Source organism: Brassica napus, chromosome A8, assembly GCF_020379485.1.
Source record: "Brassica napus cultivar Da-Ae chromosome A8, Da-Ae, whole genome shotgun sequence".
NCBI lineage: Eukaryota > Viridiplantae > Streptophyta > Magnoliopsida > Brassicales > Brassicaceae > Brassica > Brassica napus.
Window position 1 is genome coordinate 18,605,450 of NC_063441.1, and position 22,704 is coordinate 18,628,153.

The 22,704-nt window shown below is 36.3% G+C and overlaps 5 protein-coding genes across 7 annotated transcripts; 3 read left to right on the forward strand and 2 right to left on the reverse strand.

Moving 5' to 3' along the window:
* The first annotated feature begins 3,389 nt into the window (after nt 1-3,389).
* LOC106361877 (protein indeterminate-domain 16-like) lies at nt 3,390-5,969 on the forward strand. The gene is made up of 3 exons (XM_013801685.3): nt 3,390-3,792; nt 4,045-4,450; nt 5,167-5,969. The coding sequence occupies exons 1-3, from the start codon at nt 3,666-3,668 to the stop codon at nt 5,768-5,770; spliced, it is 1,137 nt and encodes a 378-aa protein (XP_013657139.1). The 5' UTR covers nt 3,390-3,665; the 3' UTR covers nt 5,771-5,969.
* Nucleotides 5,970-7,737: 1,768 nt separating this feature from the next.
* On the reverse strand, nt 7,738-9,516 carry LOC106361875 (mRNA turnover protein 4 homolog). The gene is made up of 8 exons (XM_013801684.3): nt 9,341-9,516; nt 8,965-9,130; nt 8,779-8,869; nt 8,649-8,707; nt 8,515-8,575; nt 8,345-8,435; nt 8,184-8,260; nt 7,738-8,086 (listed from the first exon to the last, which is right to left on the reverse strand). The coding sequence occupies exons 1-8, from the start codon at nt 9,366-9,368 to the stop codon at nt 7,970-7,972; spliced, it is 690 nt and encodes a 229-aa protein (XP_013657138.1). The 5' UTR covers nt 9,369-9,516; the 3' UTR covers nt 7,738-7,969.
* A 611-nt stretch (nt 9,517-10,127) lies between these two features.
* LOC106361874 lies at nt 10,128-12,189 on the reverse strand. Of its 2 annotated transcripts, none has more exons than XM_013801683.3 (2): nt 11,999-12,189; nt 10,128-11,469 (listed from the first exon to the last, which is right to left on the reverse strand). In XM_013801683.3, the coding sequence occupies exon 2, from the start codon at nt 11,449-11,451 to the stop codon at nt 10,459-10,461; it is 993 nt and encodes a 330-aa protein (XP_013657137.1). In that variant the 5' UTR covers nt 11,452-11,469; nt 11,999-12,189; the 3' UTR covers nt 10,128-10,458. The 2 variants fall into 2 exon arrangements, with proteins under 2 accessions (XP_013657137.1, XP_022545930.1); XM_022690209.2 differs by lacking the exon at nt 11,999-12,189 and adding an exon at nt 11,579-11,935.
* Nucleotides 12,190-16,334: 4,145 nt separating this feature from the next.
* On the forward strand, nt 16,335-19,327 carry LOC106361872 (tubby-like F-box protein 10). Of its 2 annotated transcripts, none has more exons than XM_013801681.3 (5): nt 16,335-16,703; nt 17,236-17,648; nt 17,747-17,834; nt 18,241-18,373; nt 18,460-19,327. In XM_013801681.3, exons 2-5 carry the CDS (start codon nt 17,298-17,300, stop codon nt 19,205-19,207), a joined length of 1,320 nt encoding a protein of 439 aa, XP_013657135.1. In that variant the 5' UTR covers nt 16,335-16,703; nt 17,236-17,297; the 3' UTR covers nt 19,208-19,327. The 2 variants fall into 2 exon arrangements, with proteins under 2 accessions (XP_013657135.1, XP_013657136.1); XM_013801682.3 differs by having other exon boundaries at nt 16,350-16,703; nt 17,290-17,648.
* A 763-nt stretch (nt 19,328-20,090) lies between these two features.
* LOC111199806 (RHOMBOID-like protein 10, chloroplastic) lies at nt 20,091-22,072 on the forward strand. Its single transcript, XM_022690238.2, has 8 exons — nt 20,091-20,331; nt 20,515-20,774; nt 20,865-21,000; nt 21,109-21,205; nt 21,283-21,350; nt 21,431-21,529; nt 21,598-21,639; nt 21,719-22,072. Exons 1-8 carry the CDS (start codon nt 20,179-20,181, stop codon nt 21,869-21,871), a joined length of 1,008 nt encoding a protein of 335 aa, XP_022545959.1. The 5' UTR covers nt 20,091-20,178; the 3' UTR covers nt 21,872-22,072.
* Nucleotides 22,073-22,704: the final 632 nt, after the last annotated feature.

Consider the following 22,704-nt stretch of genomic DNA (forward strand, 5'->3'; position numbering starts at 1 on the left):
TTTTTGTATTTGTGTTATATTACTAAACTTACCTGGCAGATTATTTATATGAATGAATCAAATTGTCTTTTAGAGTTTTGGTTATAGAAAGGTAATCATTTTTATTTGACTTGTTTGATATGAAATGTTCGTAAATTTGTAATGAAAGCAATAACGTAGATGACAAATCGCTATCGATCATAAAAATGGTATGGCCAGAGCAAAGACTTTAATGGATCATAAATATTGGAACTAGTACTTTCTTACAAATAATTATTAATTATATACCCCAACCAAAAGCCTAATTTGCGTCTCTTGCTTGATTATATAGGGAACAAAATGAAGAGAAATCATAGCACATCTCCAAACATGTCGTGGGAGTTTGTTCTATTCACACCAGATTTGGTCGTGTCTTATCGTAAAGTTGCCTAAATGAAGACAGATTGATATAAGCTGTAAAAATCAAGGCAGTTATAAGCAAGTATCATGTAGTCTTTTTTAGTTTGCAAAAAAGGAACTCTGCTAAACCTTCTAAAGCCTAATAGCCTATCACTAGAAGTTTTCTTTCTAAAAGGCTTTATGCTTTAATCATCTTCCCCAAATGAAGTACCATTTGTAACAATCAGTTTACGCTCAGAGAATCTATCATTAGCGTCGATCCTCAGAATTTGACAATTTGAAGGCTGAAAGCAAAAAAAAAAAGAAAGAAAGAAGAAAATCAATAAAACTAAAATTATGAGATTTTCGTGAACATAAAAAATGTTTATGGTAATAGGGGTGAAACTCGAATTGCAAACATTTCCTTCAGGTACAAAGGTTTTACCACTACATCACACTAGACTACAGGAAGGTTTGATTAATTTGGATTGAACGTTAATCTTAAGCTTCCTTTGTATGGGTTGAGGTAAAGCATGTCAAAATATATATCTAAATTGTTTTTAGAATAATTATATTTAAAATTAAAACTAACCTTTTGATTATTCTTTTCCATTTGTAATTAGTAATTAGTATGCTGTCAAAAAATATAGTAATTAGTCATATAGGTCGAATGATTTTCTACTCTCTAGAGTTATCTCTTAATATAACATTCGAACTCTAATAAACTTTGCAGATGCTTAGTAGAATTCAAACCTACTTGTAGAAATTGCTTACAAAGACCAAATGATACAACGCTCACTACTTAAATCTTCATGAGCAAGTTCATACAAAAAATGAATGTTGAGACATTGTAACAACTTAAAAGCCTAGACAATTAATCGAGGAGAAGATGACTGTGTCACCACTTCTATACAGTCTCTGTTGGCTTCTAGCTAAAGACGATGTAAGTCATAATGCAGAAGTCAACAACTTTAAAGCAGAAAAGCAAGTGTGTTACCTCTTGAAGAGATGCAATAATAGTTCACTCCTGGTTCCTCAAGCTCAGTTTGTTCTGCTCTTCTCCAATGTCAATGAGCAGCGTTCTCGAAACCTGCACTCACTCCGTCTGGATCGGATGGTATAACAGTATGATGTACGCAGCCTAAATTTTCACAGTAGTCCATGTATAGACACTGCTATGAAGTCAATGACGACATTTATGCCATTAATCCACTGACAAACTTTGCTAACATATGATATGAATATATATGTTATCATGGAAAAAAACACTAATTGTTTGTACTATCTCAGAAGAACTAAATTAGCCATGTGGTGTATATGCTATTTCTTTTATCATGGTACCAAAATCTTTGATTGGAAACAATTTACAGGCACATCTTGAATTCGTCAAGGGTCTTAGATCCGATAAAGCCATTTGGAAAATATGCAACACACGCTGATCAACTGAACAAAGAGTATACTAGAGACAGATTGAAGAAACATTATCTCAACAAAGAGACGATTCAATAGTAAATCTTTTAACGAAAGGAATAAAACGAAACATGATCTTAATAATTTATATAAAGCAATAACAATAATCTCGTTTCGAAACATTAAACAAATAAAATGAAAGGGAAGAGAATTACAAGAAATTTCAAAATAATCGATTTGGATCCGTGTTTCATATGGACCCGGTCTTTGTACACTTTTTACATGATTGGCTCTTTCGTGATGCTTCAAAATCTGTCCAAAGATCTTCACTGGGTCTACTATACTATATGATATGTTCGTATAATGGCACCAAATTGTATGGATTTCGATTTACGTTCCTCACCCACACAGAAACATGAGTTGATTATGTGCACACGACAAACGTAATAATAAGTAATTATTCGTCCAACTTCCAGAACAAAAATTCTTAAGTCGTCCCTTTATTTACGTACCTGCTGGCTGCAACATTATAAAATTTGTATTGGGCACCATTAATACATTTTATTCGTATACTATTGTTGCTCCTTATTTCTAATAGAAGATTCCTAACATAACTTTCGATCTAGAGTACCTTTTTCTCATTCATATCGAAATAAATCAATTTTTTTTCATATTTTTGGATCGATTGTATCTACCTGTATGGACCTAGCTAGTTAACTCTTATACCATATTAAAAATCATAAACTTCCAACTGAAAACGTTTTTTTTTTTTTGAAAAGGCCAACTGAAAAAAACGTATTGATAATAGGTGAAATGATATTATCTCTTTGACGTTAGTGGTCTCGCTCCTCACAAATACGGATTCAGACATGAAAGGGGCATGAATTGTCGAGAATAAAAAATATATATATCCAAATTCCCACGAGTCCTTAACTAATAATTTTCTTGATAATGCAACTTGAAAACTAAAGAGTAATTTTTTTTTTGTAAATTAACTAAAGAGTAATTTGTGGAGAAGAAGATTATGTAATATGAAATATAATAATGATTTAGATTTGTTTTGTTGTTAAAATGGGATGTTATTTTGTTTCTTTTCCAAATATCTACGTGGGCTCTAGTCTCAATCCCGTTTCCTTTAGACCATCTCTAATGACTTACTTTATTTTTTACTCTAAAACAAAGTAATTCTATAATAGAATTTGAGTTTACTTCAATGGTACTCTATTATAGAATAGAAAATAAAGTGATGAACAAAAAAAAAACAAGTTACTCTATATATAGATTAAACCTATTTTTTACTCTATTATAGAGTGAAAAATAGAGTACTATTAGAGCATTTTTACTCTAAACTCTATTTTAGAGTGAAAAATAGAGTGGTGTTGGAGATGTCATTAAGTCACATGTATGTGTGTATGTATGCATTTACATAATCAGTGAGAAAGAAAGAAGATAATGAATGTATGTAAAGAAGAAGATTAAAACAATCAAAGACCATACAATGGCTTCTCCAGGTAAGGTGGTAGGTCAATGAAACAATTAACAAAAGAAAAAGAAACCTTTTTCAGGAAAATAAGATAGAGTAAAAGGGGTAAAAAAATAAACTTTTAGGCCTCGGAAAAGAGAGCTGAAACAAAAGTTGATTTCAGAAAGCAAAAACCTTTGTTTCTCCCTCTTAACTCATCTATCTTTCTTCTATTAGATAAAGCTGAGACAGCACTATCCACCAAATAAAAGATGAAAAAGAGAAACAATCTCTAATCTCTTCACATGAAAAAAACAAAAGATTCTTTGATTTTCTTTTCTTTTTCAGTAGTCACAAAGTAATCGGTACGCTTCTGCTAATACCACCATCGTTAAGAGAAAATAAAATAAAAGGAGATTATTATAAACCTCAACCGATGATAGATTACGAGAAAAACAACAACCATCAGAACTTTCCCCCTTCATCTTCTCCCGATCTTCTTCTTGCCATCAATGGAGCCGCCGTGATTAATAAGAGGAAACGAAGACCAGCAGGGACACCAGGTTTTTTATAATAATTTATATTTATTTTCTTGAAAATATGTATTGTCTACTAGTATTAGGTTTTCAATAATTCAGGTAAAGTTTTAACTATTGAGATTTGGATTTTGATAACTTCCAAAAACAATTCTTGATATTCCAAATGATTTATAGATGATAATATTGTGGGTTGGCTTTCTTGATACTCAGCTAAAGATTTTTATTTTTTTGTGTATCAATATAATCATTTATAGTCCTGTGTATCGGTGCCAACAGATCCAGATGCTGATGTTGTATCTTTATCCCCAAGAACCCTGCTAGAGTCAGATCGGTACGTGTGTGAGATCTGCAACCAAGGCTTTCAGAGGGATCAGAACCTCCAGATGCATAGAAGAAGGCATAAAGTACCATGGAAGCTTCTGAAGAGAGAGAAGAAAGATGAGGAGGTGAGAAAGAGAGTCTACGTGTGTCCTGAGCCAACTTGTCTGCACCACGACCCATGCCACGCCCTCGGAGATCTGGTTGGAATCAAAAAGCACTTCCGCAGGAAACACAGCGTCCTCAAGCAATGGGTTTGCGAGAGATGCTCAAAAGGCTACGCTGTTCAATCTGACTACAAAGCCCATCTCAAAACCTGCGGTTCACGCGGTCATTCATGCGACTGCGGCCGCGTTTTCTCCAGGTTCATCATTTCTTATTGTACTCTCATCTAAAAAAATTAAGTTCTGCGGAAAACCCTAATTAATGTGCTGATGATTGAATTTCTTGGTTTTTCGAAGTTTTTTTCTTGATAATTAATTTATACAATTTTTTACTGTTTAGAAAAAGTATGTAATAGGAATTTTGGAATCCTTGAACTAAACGAAAGAATGTTTTTTTAGAATGGTGTGTATCTATTATCTATAATGCATAAAGATTTGTTATTTTTCTTTTGAATGTGGATATATTCTTGACATAACCTACCAATAGAAGGTCAGTATGTGAGTGTTGTCAGATATGATTATTTTAAATAATTAAATTAATCAGATAGTAGTATGTTTTAATATGTCATCTCATCACATTGACAACATTACAGATTTCCTTTACCCACACTTTGTTGCATTAATTTATTACACAAACTAAAAAGTCTTATAATCACATTATATATCCCTTTCCAAAGATACCTAAGTCCACAACTAAGTTTTGTTTTATATATATTATTGTCTTTGATTACGTACGTACTCCACCAAGCATTTTTTTCCCTAATGTTTTAAACCCTATTTCCATCCACTATTATCATTCAAGTTTAGACTTTAGACCGTATATATATGTACACCCTAATTTTCAGTTTGTTTTGGTTATCAACTAAACAAATATGTGTGCAATAGTAACTCTTTTCTTTCCTGGTTTTTTTTTCAGGGTTGAAAGTTTCATAGAGCACCAAGATACTTGCACCATCCGGGGACCTCAACCCACCAACCACCGTCCTCTACATCAGAACACAGAGGGCCATGCAACTCCATCAAGAACCTTTTTAACCCCAAGCATTAACCCTTTATTGCATGGAGTTCCTTTCTTAAGATCACCACAAGCGTCCCATCAACAGTCTCTAGCTTTCGCTTCATCAGCTCCTTTCGAGAACCTCCAGCTTCAACTATCCATAGGAATGACGAAAACACAAGTGAAAAGAAACGAAAAGGGTGAGTCAAGTTTAACAATGGAGAGAGCAATTGAGGAAGCGAGGAGGGCGGAGAAAATGAGACAAGAAGCGAGGAGGCAGATTGAGATGGCACAAGTGGATTTTGAGAAGGCGAAGAATATAAGGAAAGAAGCGAAGGCCGAGCTGGAGAAGGCTCATGTTGTTAGAGAAGAAGCAATAAAGAGGATTAATGCAACAATGTTGGAGATCACTTGCCATTCTTGCAAGGATCTGTTCCAGCTCCCCGTTATGGCTGATGAGAGTACGTCGTCTCTTGTTACGTGTTATGTTTCCTCGGCGACAACGGAAGGGGAAGCCGAGTGATTCAATACTTCTTCATAAACTCACACAAGGGCAAAAGACAACATTAATAGTTTTTAATGAAATGATGGTATTAGTGGTTACCATATTGTGGATCAATTTTTTATTCTATGCATCGTTTGTGTCCACTGAAAATTCCGAGAAGGGTTTGGAACATCGGTTAAAGTTTTTCCGGTTATTATAAATTTCATTGTTATGGATATTTGTTCCTTGTTTTATATTTTTTTTTGTTTTGTTTTATATATTTGGTTTTGGCTACGTTGATATTAATAAATGTCTCTAACAAAAAGTTGGTCGTAATGGTGTGGTGTTTTGTTGATTGGTTGGTGTAAGTTGTAACTTTTCTTTATGGAAGCTATCGTATCGTAGGAGTAATAATGTTTTAGAAAATGCTAGTATTATTCACTTTATAAACTAAGGGACCATTCTAGAGAACAAAAATGAATGGAGCATTGATTGAGGGAAGCAGAGTAGTAATTTGCATTAAACTGGAAAGAAAAATTTGATGGAGTTCAAAGTTTTGTGCATTATCTGGTGGAAATGATTGATGTACACCTAATAAAATATGATTACGAGTCGCCTCTTTTCTCTTTCCCATCTTTACATTCTCGTAGTTGTAGCTTAGTCTCAATCTGACTTAACAAGAAATCATTTTCACTCTCATAAAGACCGAATCTTATAAGATGCCATTTGATAAAAGGATATGTTTTAAACATTTCATCAACAAAAATATATTGTCTTTTACACTAGCTATAAGAGGCAAATCTATTTAGAAAATTCAAAAATACATGTATTAAGAAACGTGGAGCAAACCTGTCCGTCGAGAAAAAAAACTTAGTTACTAATGATCCTTTAGTTTATAAAGAGGATAAACCATTGGGGTAAAATGTATTTGGTTTTACGGAAAAAGAATTTATATGATTTCACGTCAATTGACCATGGGTAAAAAAAAATTGTTTGCTTTCATAGAAAGTCAAAAGTTGTTTCAAACATCTCAGTTACAATACTAAATATTAAGGTCACGGATATATAACCATGTTTTGGACCCTTATTTAAATTTTCAGAGAGAAGGATTCTTCGCGGACTACAACTATCTCTCCTTGAAGACTAGTGTAGACATTTTCAATAAATTTGAGATACCCTATATTAACTTTAACAAACAAAACTATGTACATATGTATGTTATCTAAGCGAACTGAAAAAGGCATTCTATTATCACCATCATATTTTGATATGTTCATAATCCTTAACTTTTAAATGGTTTTTTTTCTCAACTTTCTAAAAATTTATTGTAACAAAGGCTGTCTCATTTGGCTAAACTAACTAATACAAAAGGAAACCATGTGCTATAAATGGGAAGAACAACATTAAAAGATGCTCATCCATCATGAAAAAGCCAAAATCAGTGTCAACGAGAGAAAAGGAAAGATGTGCAATGATGTAGAGAGAGAGATGGAGAGGAGAGTAAATGCAGTGTTTCAGAGCAGAAGTGGTTGTCGTTTGCCTTTTAGAAGAAAAGAAACGACATGGATTTCAGTGCCCAAAAAGATTGAAAATGGTGGTTATGAGTCAGTCAGGCTTCAGTCTTTCTCACCTGATTTTTCCCTCACTTTCATGATTTCATTTCTGCTCTCACTTTTTCACTTTTCTTGCTCCTCCTTTAATGCCCCACACACCCTCATCTGACATCTCATGTCACTTCTTCATCTCCACAAATTTACAATTTTTGTATGTTTGTATTATTGTCTACGAAATATAAAAAGCAAAATTTTAAGGATAAATATAGGGTATGGAACTTTGTATTAAAAGAATAAATTCTACATTTGTTGTTGGGCAGGCAAGTCCGTAAACCGTAATACAAGGCCCAATTATTTGATATGTCAATCCACCAAGATAACATACATCAAAATGCCAAACTTTGGAACTTTTGTAAACCTTGCATTTTTGTCAGATTCAATAATGTAACTGAATAACAGCAAAATAAGATTTAAAATATTAAGCTTGATATTGTATTAAAGTCGAGAATACTAGAATAGGGAAGTCACGATGATAATTTGGTATTCTACAAACATCAAAGAAACAAAACTTTGAGATAAAACATCCAAGTGCAAAACAAGAACCAAACCGAACAAGCATAACCCTGGTGAATAATACGATATTAAGAAACTTAAAAGAGTTGATCATCAAAAATCTTGGCTTTTTTCAAGAGGTTTCAACGTCCGAGAGATCCAAGCCTTCTCGGTAAAGCTCAAAGTCACTAGGGCTCCATCTGCAGACTAAGTTGAGTTTGAAAGTAGCCAACTTGATTCCCAACAGACGCTGCAACAAGTAATTACAATAACCAAAGCATAAGCAGATTTTTTCATAAAACAAACACAAGTATGAAAGGCTTTTGGTAATAGAGATTCTTATTTACCAAAATGCGAGAAGATTCTGGCGAAAGAGGCTTTCCTTCTTCACAAACTACAAAGTCGGAGAGTAACTCCACCGTACCTACATAGCGAATCATCAAGATTACATTCAAACTAGTAGTGTATTGACTGAGAGATGGAAACTAAAAATGGTGAGACAACAAACCTTTGTTAAGTCGAACAGGCATACCCTGCTTCCTTAGAAACGGTTCCATCTCATGTGTGAACTGTTCTAGAGGTCCTTCCTTCAGCTCAACCTGATCAATCCAACAGAGTTGTTCAATAACTAGCAAGAGATGCAGAGATGGCACAACAAGTTCTAATCAAACAACAAACCGTTTCTACTGCAGTGCTTCCGGTTCTTGAAAAGTCTGAATCCTCATAAGCGTTAAATAAGCTGCCAATGAAGAAAGCTTTGTCAACAGTTGCAACAACGAGACATGGAAGGGATTCAAGAGAAAGATAGATACCTTTCGACCTCTTCCTTTGGCATATCAGTAACAAGAAGTCCAGCATCACCACGAAGCATCTGAAACAACATTCCACAAACATAAGTAGCTGACAATAAAAAGGTCAAGTAAGAGAAGAAGAGTACACAACCTTGGAGACTTTGAAGATACCAGGACGCATTTCATCAGAAGCAGAACGACCTAGAGCAACCTGCATCACTTTGTTCGAACCGAGGAAGAACCTAAACCCAATTAAAAAAAAAAACCAAAATTATAAATCAAAGAGTAAAAGACAAAACCATCTCTTCTTATGTCTTTGACCAAAAGAAAACTGAACCTTCCGTTGTGTCTAAACTGCTGTCGGAACTCCTTGAACTTGATGTTTCTCATGTTCTCAAAAGAGAAAACATAGACAGATGAATACTTCTCAACAGCCTCTCTGATTCCATTGACAATAATCTCCTTGTGCTCTCTTCCTTTCTTCTTTGTCTTTGACAAAGTGACTGCAAGCAATACACAACAACAAGTAGAAACCATTCATCAATTGATTCGGACATATAAGCAAAAGGTTTAAGCTTTTATGCAAAAGGGTTCCTCTAAAATATCTTTATAAACCCTAAACCCTTGACGGCGGCTATAAAGCTTAGAGCTTTCCAGCTCACTTAACGAAGATGCAATAGCTTCAGACAATAGAGAGATGAAAGAGTTCTGACCTGGTCTGTCTCTCTTTGATTTAGGCATGTCTTATTGGGTTTCTGATGGATGAAGAAGTGAAGAAGCGAGAGAAAGCAAAGGTAACGGCTTTGGCTCCTTTAAGCTTCTTCTTTCACTTTTCTTCACAAAACAAAAACCCTACTTCCCCTTCTCTGCTTTAATTCGGTTTTGTAATTCGGATCCCTAATTTAACCCGACTTGGATCCGACTAAGTTGAATCGATTGGGCCCAGTTTCAGATATATGGGCCTTTTGTGTTGTCCGTCCAATACTTAGTCTTGATATCCAATAAAACATGATAATTTGTAACTAATATCCGAACCTAATCTGATTTGAAAAAAATTGTAAAAATATTATTTTGTGTGATAGTTTTTTAGATTATGGATATTATATGAACTCTCGATCTGAATCCAAAAAATTCTGGAAAAGACATGAAAAAAACAAATTCAAATATTTGAATTAGTTTGAAACTATTGTTTGAAACCTAATAAGCAGCTAAAATACTCGGTTCATATTTATATTATCTATAAAAATATTTGAATCCGAAATGAGTTGAACCAAAATAAATCCGACGTAAAATTATAAAAATCTGAATCTAAAATATTATTATTCAAACACAACCTCAACATTTTTAAGGCTGAACTCGAAAACAAGATCCACTGAACGCCCTGACCTATCTAAAATCCAAATATTTGGAAGTTACATATCCAGATTCATGAAAACAAATACTAGCATTTACTCAAAGATAAACAGAAGTGCAGAAACATAACTTAAGCAAAAACGCATGTAGTATAAAAGATCTTTATTATTAATAGACAAAGCCAAAAGGTTTTCATAACACAAGAGAACATCAAATTTACAGACAACAAACAGTAAAGAAAGGGGTTTGAGTAAAACATCATCCATGAAGACAATGGTCTTCAAGGCCTTCCTACTAAATTCAGAAGGACACAGAAGTAAAATATAAACAACATAAATTGCTATCCAGAATTGTACATCAGAATACATTCCCTTTATTTTTTTTTCGAAAATTAAAACAAAGAAAGCAAATGGATATTAAGATTTTGTACCTTCTACACAAACCCAACAGAGATTTTTCCTTTTAAAGAGTATTTGTATCATCTAGAATGGTCTGAGTTCTGGTTAGCTTCTCTATCTCTACCTCTCCTACTAGCTGATCTCCCTAGGAGAACCCTTCTCCGGCTCCTCATCTGGTTTGCGAATGATCTAGCTCCATCCTCCTCATCTTCAGAGGAGTCCACATCGCTCTGATTGACCGTTAAGTCATTTGCATCTGATGATAGACCATGGGATGTGTCAGATGCGAGATCTGATCCCCCAAAAGCCTGCAGCAGAAGGAAAACGTTCACTAGGTTCCTACCAATCCCAGCACCGATCCTGCCTACTTCCTCCCTCTCCTCATCCTCCTCCTCCTCCGAATCTGAACCGTACGCACCTCTCTCAATCACGTAATCCCCAAACACCGTTGCTCCAGGCATCGTCGACCTGATCGTGCTGATCACATCGTTACGGTCCTGCTCAACCTCGAACCTCCTCCACTCCTGCTCCACATCTGGATCCACCTCACGCGGCTGCGCGCAAGGGTGGTCTTTCTTCATGTGTTTCCTCAGCTCCTTAAAGGCTCCAGAAAAGGAGCAACCCTCCTGCATACAGCTCCTCTTCTTCAGATTCAGATCGTCTCTCGCAGGCTTCACAACAGTCCACCCTTTCACCTGCCCCCTACAAAGCGGACACTTCAGATTCTCAACCTCACGCTTACTGTTAACCACTTGCTGATGCGACGGCGTTAGCTTAGCAGACGCCTTCTTGTACTGATCTAAGCAATTGGAGTAACGGAAGCTAGTTCCGCACATGTAGGGACGGCAACCCTTGTCGTGAGACGAACAGAGGAGAAGCACAGCGTTGTGTGGACACTCCATACAGACGGAACACACAGCGTCCGCCCAATCATTCTCCTCCATTGCCTTGGGACATGTGTTTGCGAACACGCTCCTCCTCACAACTCGCTTTGATGAAGATGCGAACTTGTATGGTCTCGCTCTGATCCGTCGAGTAGAAACCCTGCGTCTAGCCCTTCTAGCCTTCACCATCTTATGAAAAAATTACACCTGAATCAAGAAGCAACATATGTATCAAGAACAGACATTTAACAAGATCAAAGGACAAAACAGAGTTTTGAAGGAGACAAAAAACAATGAAACAGTTAAGTTTCTCTACCTGTAGCAAAACAGATTGTTCTATCAATGTATGTAGAGAGAGAGAGAGAACAAGTCGTGTCTGATCAATAGAAATGAGGTGTAATAAAAAAGAAGTGCAAACACGTTACATGCCAGAGGCTCAAAAAAAAAGCAACGTGCTTGACCGAACATTCACGCGACATAGCAGTGAATCAATTAATAAACAATTAAATAACAAACCATAGTCATGTTCGATAATCCTTTAAACTCACATGGAGGAGCAAAACACATCTCAGATCCACAACTATTAAAAAAAAAATACACAACTAATCCAAATCTTTTTATTTTTCTTTCCTGACATATTAAATATTTTCCAAGCTATTAAACAATCCCAAATTGAATCTGAATCAAATCGTACTCCTAAACAGACAACTAAATCAACGGCGATCGTAAGTCCTACCGGATGAATGTAATCCACGCAAGCGAAGGAAGTTTAGTGTTGCGAGACCGGCGACGTGAAATGACGCCGGGAAGGTGGATAGAGAGAGAGAGAGAGACGGAGAAGGAAAATTAAGAGATTAGAAGAAGAAGCATCTTCACGGCTCCAGATTAGAATATTTTCTCTCTTACACGTCACGTCTTGTGGAAGTTAGTGACCTCCTCTTCCACGCGCCTTTCGCGGGCGTTAGATTGACGCGCGTGTCCGTTTAAGGCTTTTAAGGGCCCGTTAAGGGTTGAGGCGATGACCATTGGGTATGGGCCATCGATTATGTTACGTCAATAACTTTGGTGTATTCCATCATCAATCAACTATTGTTTTCTGTATGTGAATCTTATTCTCTGTATATTTTGCAAAAACTTGCAGTATACAATTGGTGCAATAACAATTGTGTGGAAGAGTGTAAAGCAGCTCCAAAGGTAGAACTTGAGTGAATATCTTATAACTAAAATTAAAGAAACAAATTACGAATAAAGAGAGAGAATAGCAAGAAGTTCTTAATTAACAGATAACTCATAAGAAATCCAGATCGAAATGTCAGTTGTGTGTTGGTTTAAGTTTTTTACAAAAGATCAAATTTAATTATTTAACTATCTTTTATTTAAAAATTAATATATTTATTTTTTAAGAACCTCAATGAGGTGGTGCCGTTGAGGCTGAGGCTGCTCTGATATGCGAATCTTATTCTCTATATATTTTTTGTGTCTAATGTGTTTCATTATCTAAGTGGTCGTGTTTTCTCCGTGAAAAAAAATTGACAACTAATTCCAACGGCTCAAGATAAAATAAACAATTTCCTAGATATTTTGTGTGGGACGTAATGAGCTATGATGGTAGGTTATCACTTATCTAATGTAGTTGTGTTGGATCATGGAACACTTAATGGTATAACCACTAATTAGTCCATTAATTTGTGTTGGTCCACCGTCGATCTTGAATAGTAAACGAAAAATATACAAAAATTCAGTAGATAACTTTGCAGTAATGTCTTGACCAAAAAAATTAAATAAATTTTGCAGTAATGTTAAAGGGATAGATAATGTTAGGAGAGTAATCATGACGCGTGTACATGGATGGACTAGTGGTCAAACCTGGCAACTGCGACATTTCTATAAATAACCACAAAGGGTCACATTTGAAGAAAGAGAAAGGAACAAAAAAATCAAAGATCTAAACAAAAGAATAATGATGAAGAAGCAAGTGACAATAGTGGCGGCTCTTCTGATTCTGGTGGCTTTATCTTCCAATTTGGATATGGTCGCTGAGGCTCAGTTAGGCCCTGGAGACTGCTACGACGGTTGCTCCACCGCCTGCGTCCAGCGCGACTGTGAGCACCCTCTCCACTTATATGAATCCCCAACGCTACACAAATTCTGGGGATCAGTCTAAAATATCTGTTTTTTTTAATCTTTCTACCTTTTTTATGTTTTCCAGCGAGAAAGACGGCCCGATGCGATCGCAAGTGCTCTATTCGATGTGGCCCAGGTAACTAATGAAACCTTATCCTTACCACACCGGTATATTGTACATTTGTATAATCGGTAGTAACCCTAACCGGTCGGTTAGCTTTGTATGTTCTATCATACTTAAAGCAGTGTTGTCTATTAGAATCAGATCATACGTCGTGAGATACTGAGATGAGTTGGTTTAGCATCTGAGTGAAACCAAAAAAGGTCTTGAAACTAATGTTTTTTTTTTGTAATTGCAGATGCTAAAAAGGCAGGAAAGACTGGTGCTTGAACTTTGATATTTACTAAGATCCATATTTTAGATTTAATAATGTTGTAATCTTTGTTTCAAAATTTTATCTCTGCAAAACATATTACGTATTGTTTATGTTGTTATTGTAGTCAATAGACAATAACCAATAATTACTGCTACGATGTTCCATTTAACTACTAATAGTACCATATGTATTAACTTTGAAACGTAATTAAAGCTGGTCGGACTACGATTCAACGATTCAGTGATCCAATCAATTTGCCATGTTAGTATCAACTCGTATGAAAACTTGCTAAGAACCAGTGAGCTCATGTCTTGTCTTCTCTTTATTAGACTATATATCCGGCTATAGGATAGGTAACACGTACCAGCTAATTGTCCTATTTTTATCTTCTCTTCCTCTGTCAGGCCCAACTCTAGGGTAGCTCATTGGAACCGACTAACTTATCTCCCTCTTGTCTTCTCTTAAATAGCAATGCGATTCAAGTGTGATAGCGATTTGAGTGTGGAAGCCATGTGATTTGGTAGGGATGCAATGGGTTCGGAAGCAATGCAATTATTACACATCTTTTAATAGCAAAACGATTTGAAAGGATTGAAATAACTAGAATGGACCATACTTAAGATTTTTTTTTGTATTTACATATTTTTAATTTCGTAAAAGTAAATTAAATTTATGGATATATGATTTACTGAAAATATAATCCTAAATAAATTCTTCAAGATATAAATTAATTGAATATTTTGGTCAACTGTAACACCTCCTGATCAATATCAAGTATAGAGAAGTGCTATTTGTTTAGAGGCATAACAACTTCGATATTAACTCTCTTTTTTGTCATTCTCTCTAGATGTTATACCTTGGAAATGATTCAGATTTTTTTAGTTCATTACTATCATTGTCAATTAAAGTGAAAATGGAACAATGGGAGTAATTTTGTGAGGTAAGGGTTCTCTGAGTTGTGAAGAGAAAACATGCATGATGCATGTCGCAGGTTTTGATAGGGGAAATATGATTCTAAAAACAGTATATAGTGACGAGAGATGGATAACTGAGATAACCATAAATTACAGAATATATATAGATTGAGGCTAAAAGATCCAAGAAAAAGGATTATAATTTCTGATTTTTGGCTCGATTTAGAGACCGGTATGTAGAAGGATATACATCCTTGTTCCATCAAAAGGCAAACTAATCATCAGAATGTATTTTAGATGGAACGGTTTGAGGTGGAGTCTTCCTAGTCTATCCAGAGAAAATGGTTTGGATATTGCAATTACTTCCTAGTCTATCAGATGTAACTTAGATGGATCGGTTTACCAGCTTACATAATTCAAATCTGGGAAAATATATTAATCAAGAATGCTTGTCAGTGATAACACTCCAAGTTAAACGGTGATAAATCTCTTCCAGTAACAATTAGGTAAAAAGGTTTATCAACACACAAAAAAGTCAAAATGATAGTTAGGGTCTTTGCATGATGCGAGGCGAAGGTCATGCCGCCTCGTGGACAATAACGCTTAACAATGTCCACTTATTACCATTTCATTCTCTCTCTCTCTCTCTCAAGAATACAAATAATTAAAAAAAATCATATAAATTCGAGTACAATGACGTTCGAAAGCTTTTTTTCTCGCGACGAGAAGTTAGAGAGAGAAAAGTTTTTCTAAGGGGATCCGGCGGTCGGCCGGCGCGTGAGCGTCCGTGCCGTCGCCGGAGCCCCTTTTCCTTCCGATAAAATCATCCGGGTCTGTCCCTCCTTCTCTTTTTCAGTGTCCGTCGGTCGGAGCTCAGATCAGTCACCAACCGGTGTGGTTCTGGTACGGGAGTTACGGCGGGGCTTGCGGGTAGGAGGGGGGGGTGTCATTAGTGCGAGTTTTAGTTCCGGGAGGCGGAGGCTCTCACAGCTCCGTCGACGCCGGTTTTTGTCTCCGCGGTGGGGAAGCTCCCTTAGTTCTGCCGTCGTCGGATCTAGCTCCCGGGGGGTAAAGGCTGTCACAGCTTTACGTCGCCGGCTTCAGTCCCCTAGTCCTTTAGGGTTTATTTCGGTGTTTAGTCGTTGGTTTGGAGTGGTTTCTGGTCGCGTCGGAGGAGAGAAAGATCTCCGACGGAAAGGGTGAAGTTGCATGCGAGGTTTTGGGCGGTTGCGGTGAACGGGGGTGGATGAGATCTCGCCACGGCGATCGATTCTCTCCGATATTTGAGTCCTAAAAGCTCTTGACGGTGAAGAGGTTCGGAACTTTGGAGTTCCGGCGTGGCTGGTGATCCGGCTGATGGATCTCCGGCGAGGATGAGTTGCAGGTGCGATGCGTCGATCTCGCGACACGTGACCCTCGACGCCGAGGATGTTGACACGTGTCCAAGCGTTGAAAAGAGTGATCTGCGAGGCGGCCGCGCTTCGAAACCGTGTTGGTTTCTAGGGTTTCTCAAGGTGGGCCGCTGGATTGGGCCCAATTGTGTAACGAGTTTTGCCCTGTAGCTTTGTTGGGCTTTTATTGTATTTTGTTTCTGGGCTGGGCCCGTTTTTATAAATTAAAAAAAAACTATTGACGGAAAAAAAAAAAGAAGCATTCCAGAGTATCATTTAATAATAATTAAAAAATCTTAACTGTTTACTTGCTGGCTCGTGAATGAACTATTAAAGAAAAAAAGACAAGAAGGCTCCTGGTACTGCGAAAAAGCAGAGAGAAGGACGACTTTATCTTTTTCTGGTTTTAATTGTTCTCTTTGACTTTATGGGTTCTTTTGTTCTAGTCTCCTACGGATCTGCTTAAATCCGTGTGATCTGTTTACACGTAATCTCTGGAGGATCTGAGTTGTTGAGCCAGACCCAGATTGTGTTCTACTTTTTTTAGCTGAACTTCTTGATTTGGTCGGAGAAAGCTTAAGGGTAGGTGGGTTTTGTCTTTGAAGGTTCTGAGTTATCACCTTCTTGTCTGAAAGGTTCGTTCTCTAACCCTTCTTCTGTTCTGTCTTTGATGTTTTTATGCACTGAGATTATATGTCCTAAACCCAACAGCAGTTTCATCTGAAAATTAACTAAAAATCTTGACTTTATAGGAAGTGAAAATCAGATGATATTTTGTAAAGTTTCAAGATTTAATTTTATGGAAACCGTTTGATATCCTTGATTCTTATGTTACATACGAATTTGTTCAAGTTATTTATTTTGCTTTAATTATCAAATTGACTCTTGATTTTACCTTCTACACAGCTATGTGATCTGGATTTTGCATTTGGTGGAATTGATATCAGATTCTCTTTGATAAATTATTTGTCATAAAGAAAAAGTTTTCTCTTTGCTTGATTAAAAGCTATGGCCTAGTTTCTTTATTGGGCATGCAGTGAAGCTTTAGCTAATCGTCTTTCTCTTTTAGCCTCCACTTGGCTTTTTTTTTTTAACTTTAGTTTCTTACTTACTAAGAAGGTGACTCAGAATTGCCAAGCTTTAATGACTTTTTAATCTTATGCACAGTCAGTGGAATCTCTCATCTCACTCTGAAGCTTTCTTTGTTGGATTTGGATATAGAAAGAGAAATGTCGTTTAGGAGCATTGTTCAAGATTTGAGAGATGGGCTTGGGAGCTTGTCTAGGAGGAGTTTCGACTTCAGGATTCACAAAGGGAAATCTCAGGGCTCTTGTGAGTATTCATCTTCACGTGACCTCTTGTCACCGTTGATAGTTCAGACAAGCAGATGGGCTAATCTTCCTCCGGAGCTACTCTTGGATGTGATCAAAAGATTAGAGGAGAGTGAGAGTACTTGGCCTGCAAGAAAACATGTGGTGGCTTGTGCTTCTGTTTGTCGGTCGTGGAGAGCTATGTGCCAAGACATTGTCCTGTCTCCTGAAATCTGTGGGAAGCTCACTTTCCCAATTTCCCTCAAACAGGTTCACTCCTCAAGACAAATTTTCTCTTTTGTGTAGTTTTTTTAGTTCAAAACAAACTGATGAAGAAGCTTGTGTTTACTGTGGTTAATGTTTTGCAGCCAGGGCCTCGCGATCCGATGATTCAGTGTTTCATCAAGAGGGATAAATCAAAGCTAACGTTTCATCTTTTCCTTTGTTTAAGTCCTGGTAAGCTTTGTTGTTAGGGACTTAGCTGCATGTGTTGGAAACAATGTTTAAAAAATCGCTAGGCGGTAACTAGGCGTGCTAGTCGGACTTAGGCAAAGCCTAGTTGTTAACAAATTATTAATTTAGAAAATTATATTGAAGAATTATAAAAGTTTGATATATAAAAAAAGAAAGAAGTTAGACAAATTTGTGGGATTTGAACTAATATTATTGCTTTGATGAAGAGATTTACACCAATTTAGATTGATTTAAACCAATTTAGATTGTTTTTAACCAAGTTTAGAACGTTTTAAACCGATTTGAGAAGCATAAACCGTTTCATTTGTGACCCATTTTTAGAACATTTAGTTTGAGTTTCATTAGTTTATGTCTGAAGACTAGTCGCATTATGTTTTTTTCTTTTCAGCTCTACTTGTGGAGAATGGGAAGTTTCTTCTTTCAGCTAAACGAACTCGTAGAACTACTCGAACCGAGTACATTATCTCCATGGATGCTGATAACATCTCAAGATCAAGTAACTCTTACCTCGGAAAGCTCAGGTTCGTTTTTTGAGCTCCTTGATAGTTTTGAGCTACTTTTTGATTCCCACTCACGTATTGAAAGATTCTTTCTTCCCTTCTCTCAGATCAAACTTTCTTGGGACAAAGTTCTTGGTTTACGACACACAACCACCACAAAACACACCATCTTCCTCAAGCGCACTCATCACTGACCAAACAAGCAGAAGCAGATTCCACTCTAAAAGAGTTTCTCCTAAAGTCCCATCAGGTAGCTACAACATTGCTCAAATCACCTACGAGCTCAACGTGCTGGGCACGCGAGGGCCGAGGAGAATGCACTGCACCATGAACTCCATCCCAACTTCATCTCTCGAACCGGGCGGCTCGGTTCCTAACCAGCCTGAGAAGCTCGTCCCTGGCCGTCTCGACGAGTCATTCCGCAGCAACATCTCGTTCTCCAAGTCATCACTCGACTACCGTTCAGTAGATTTCAGCAGCTCTAGGTTCTCTGAGATGGGAGTAGTATCTTGCGAGGAGGACCAAGAGGAAACGAGTTTCAGGCCGTTGGTTTTGAAGAACAAGCAGCCGAGGTGGCACGAGCAGCTGCAGTGTTGGTGTTTGAATTTCCGTGGACGTGTGACCGTTGCGTCCGTTAAGAACTTCCAGCTTGTGGCTGTGAGACAGCCGCAGACGCAAGGGACAGGCGGCGTTGCACCAGCACCGGGGGCTCATGGAGAGCAAGATAAAGTGATACTACAGTTTGGTAAAGTGGGGAAAGATATGTTCACGATGGATTATAGGTATCCATTGTCTGCGTTTCAAGCGTTTGCGATTTGCTTGAGCAGCTTTGACACCAAGCTCGCTTGTGAATAAATGAAGAAACATTACTTCTCCTTCAACATTCATGCTAATCGTTTGTCTCTTTATCTATGCTCTTGTCTATGAATTTGTGAGAGTCAGACGTCTTATTATTAATCTCTTCTCAACATTTAATGTGCAATCTTCACTAACTTATAACTGATATCATAAACTTTGAAACGGTTTTCTTTCTCAGTAATATTATATAGCTAAGATTTCATAAAACTGTGTGCTAATAAACAATTTTTTTGGTTTGTTACTTGAAAATTATTTTCAGAGCTGCAAGAAAAGAAAGCTAAAAAAATATTATTTCTTGTTTTAGAAAATGTTTGTTATTAAATATAATAAGATGGTTGATGGGTGACCGTTTGTTGAACTAAGAAAAAGAACACAAATTTATTTGAAAAATTAAGAATTAAGAAAATTTGTATAAATTGTTCTTCATCAAAATTGGAAAGGAAAATATTTTTTCATAATAAATTCTTATAAATTTGAAAAATGAAAGAAATGGAACCTGCGTGTCATCTATTTGACAAAATATTCAATTTAATTGGTTTAGAATTTAGGAAACAATCAATTTAGAACAATTCTCTCAAATAATAGATTTTTTTTTAGCTTTTGTCACAAAATAACTCTCAAAAAAGTAAATAATAAAAATAGCATATTTTTATTTTTTAAATTTTAATTTTAATTTTAAAAAATTTGAAACCTTATTCCTATTGTCTGAAAATGGTCATTTTTTTTAATTGAAAACTATTTTTGAGAAATTTGTTTTTAAAAAAAACTATCCTAAGAAATTTCTCATGAATTTATCTAATATTTTCTTTTAAATTAAAATAATTTAATAAGAGAGATTTTAAATAAATAGATTTCTTAATAGTATTATTTTTGGCTAAAACATCATATAATAGAGTGTACCGTACCAAAGGTGAAAAAAAAAGAAGAAGCAAAGGTCCCAAGTTCGAAACTGAGAAACGTGAAAGGAGATGGTACCTTTGTCATTATCTCAACATAATCTCTGGCCGCCGGAATCTGGATCCACGGCGTTTCGAAGTTTCGCAACCGCCGCATCCATACACGCGTGCGATCATCTTCGCCGTCACCTCCGCCTTGGCTTACGTATCCGCTCCTCCCTTCAGGTTCAAGCTACTCTCTCTCTCTCTTTCTTATACTTCTCTCCGAAAGTTGAGTACTTTGGAACAGAAAGGCTTAAACTTTCTTCATCTGGGTTGCTTTGTGATTAGCTCTTTTGCAATTCTACTGTATAAAGGTTTCAACTTTCAATCATTTGTCTTGGACTCTCTCTCTGCTGCTTTTGACAGAAACTGCAGCAAGTCTCTGATGCTGCACGAACGGAGTTATCAAGAAGAGTCGTTCTGTTCAACAGTGCTAACTTCCTCCACTCCAGAGATGATATCAGATCTTCGTTGCTATCAATATGTTTCTTTAATGGAGGAGGAGAGAGTAGGATAGATCCTAGAGGTGAGGAAGGATCATCATCATCATCAAACCAGGAGACTTCCAAGAGAAACACAAGCAGTGGACGGAGGTGGACCAATGTCCTCCTTGCCGTTAACGTTATGTATGTGTTTGTTTAGTTCTTCTCTTTGTTACAGAGAACAAAAAGATCATGTCTTTTGGTTTCATATGTTTCATTCTTGTGTAATGACAGAATGTATATTGCACAAGTTGCATCCAATGGTAGAGTGCTGACATGGGGAGCCAAGGTTAACAGCTTAATCGATAGAGGTCAGTTATGGAGACTGGCTACATCTTCTGTTCTTCATGCGAATCCTATGCATCTCATGGTCAGTTTCTCATCAACCATTCAACCCTTTTAAGTTCTATTCTCTAGTCAATGCTGTTTACTTCTTTTTTATTTGTATGGCTAAACTGTTTCCTCCTTTGTGTTTTAGATTAATTGCTATTCTTTGAATTCTATTGGACCAACTGCTGAGAGTTTAGGTGGCCCAAAGAGATTCCTTGCCGTTTACTTGACATCTGCAGTTGCAAGTAAGTAATGTCTCATAGACTTTCTTTGACGTTGGGTGATTATAGTTGACTAACAGAAACCATCTTAAGAGTTCTAGGTTCAGCAATGAGTTACTGGCTCAACAAATCGCCATCAGTTGGTGCTTCCGGTGCAATTTTCGGATTGGTAAGTCTGTTGGAACCATAAGCCTTTCTTCTCATACAAAATGAAGTTTGTTAAATGATAACCTCTTTTCCTTTTTGTAGGTTGGCTCGGTAGCTGTATTTGTCATGAGACACAAACAAATGGTCAGAGGTGGGAATGAAGATCTGATGCAGATAGCTCAAGTTATTGCCTTAAACATGGTAAGTAATAGAATTTTTTTTAATTTTTATTATTCTTTCTCAAGGTCTAACAAGCTTTGACTATGCAGACATTGGGTTTAGTGTCAAGAGGCATAGATAACTGGGGACATGTAAGTAACCAAATCATGCCTTAAAAATTTATTAAACAGTAGTAGATGTCTGAGAAATAACATCTCTGGTGAATTTCAGATTGGTGGCTTACTTGGTGGAACCGCAATGGCATGGCTTGTAGGACCACAGTGGAAGTATGAGTACACAACAAGAGACGGTCGGAGAGTCTTCGTGGACAGGGCTCCAATGCCACTCTTTTTGCGGTGGAGAAATGAACGGGGACGAAGCTGAACAGTTTTCTCTTTTAATGCCATGTGAATGAATATATAGAGAGATTGGATGTGTATTTGGGAGGACTTGATTCTTGGGTCAAAGTAGCAGCTCGTTACTAAAATGTTAATGTTTGATGTCTTAAATGTTTTTATAAAAACCAAGTTTGGATTAATGTTTGTTTATTAATTTAAATAAATGTTAATGATAGATTTAATTGTATTTGGGTTGTCTAGGTTTAAAACTGGATAGATTTTATATTAAATAAAAATGATATCTGAAGTTATTTATTAATCAATTTTAACAAATAAATAAATGATTAGGAAACTAATTAACTTATACATATAAATACTAGTAAAATAAGTCATGAGTTTAATTATTAGCTAAATCTAAATGGACTTTTGAATATACTTAAAACCTAAATAAATTTGGAATTTTCAGGTTAGATTAAGTTAGATCATTGATTAGGTTAACCAACTTTGTCACCCATAATGAAAGGTGCAACAATCAAACTTTTGGTAGCATTTAATGATCGAAGCAGCCAGAGAAAAAAAGCCATGAATTTTTCTTTCATATTTGGTAGCATTTTTTACTAACAGCAGTTTTAATTTGCGACAATTCACCACGATTTGAAAATTTTCTTATATAGTAGTAGCTAATATAAACATACTGTTCTATATCGAAAATGTGACATATTACTGAGTGACTATACCAAATTGCTGTTACGTTTACGGTATTGCAAAAGTTGTATATTCAATTTGAAAACAAATTAGTTACATTTTTATTGATCATAAATATTATTTTTTTGATGATAAATATTAAGCGATATCCATGATATGAAGGGACCCATATAT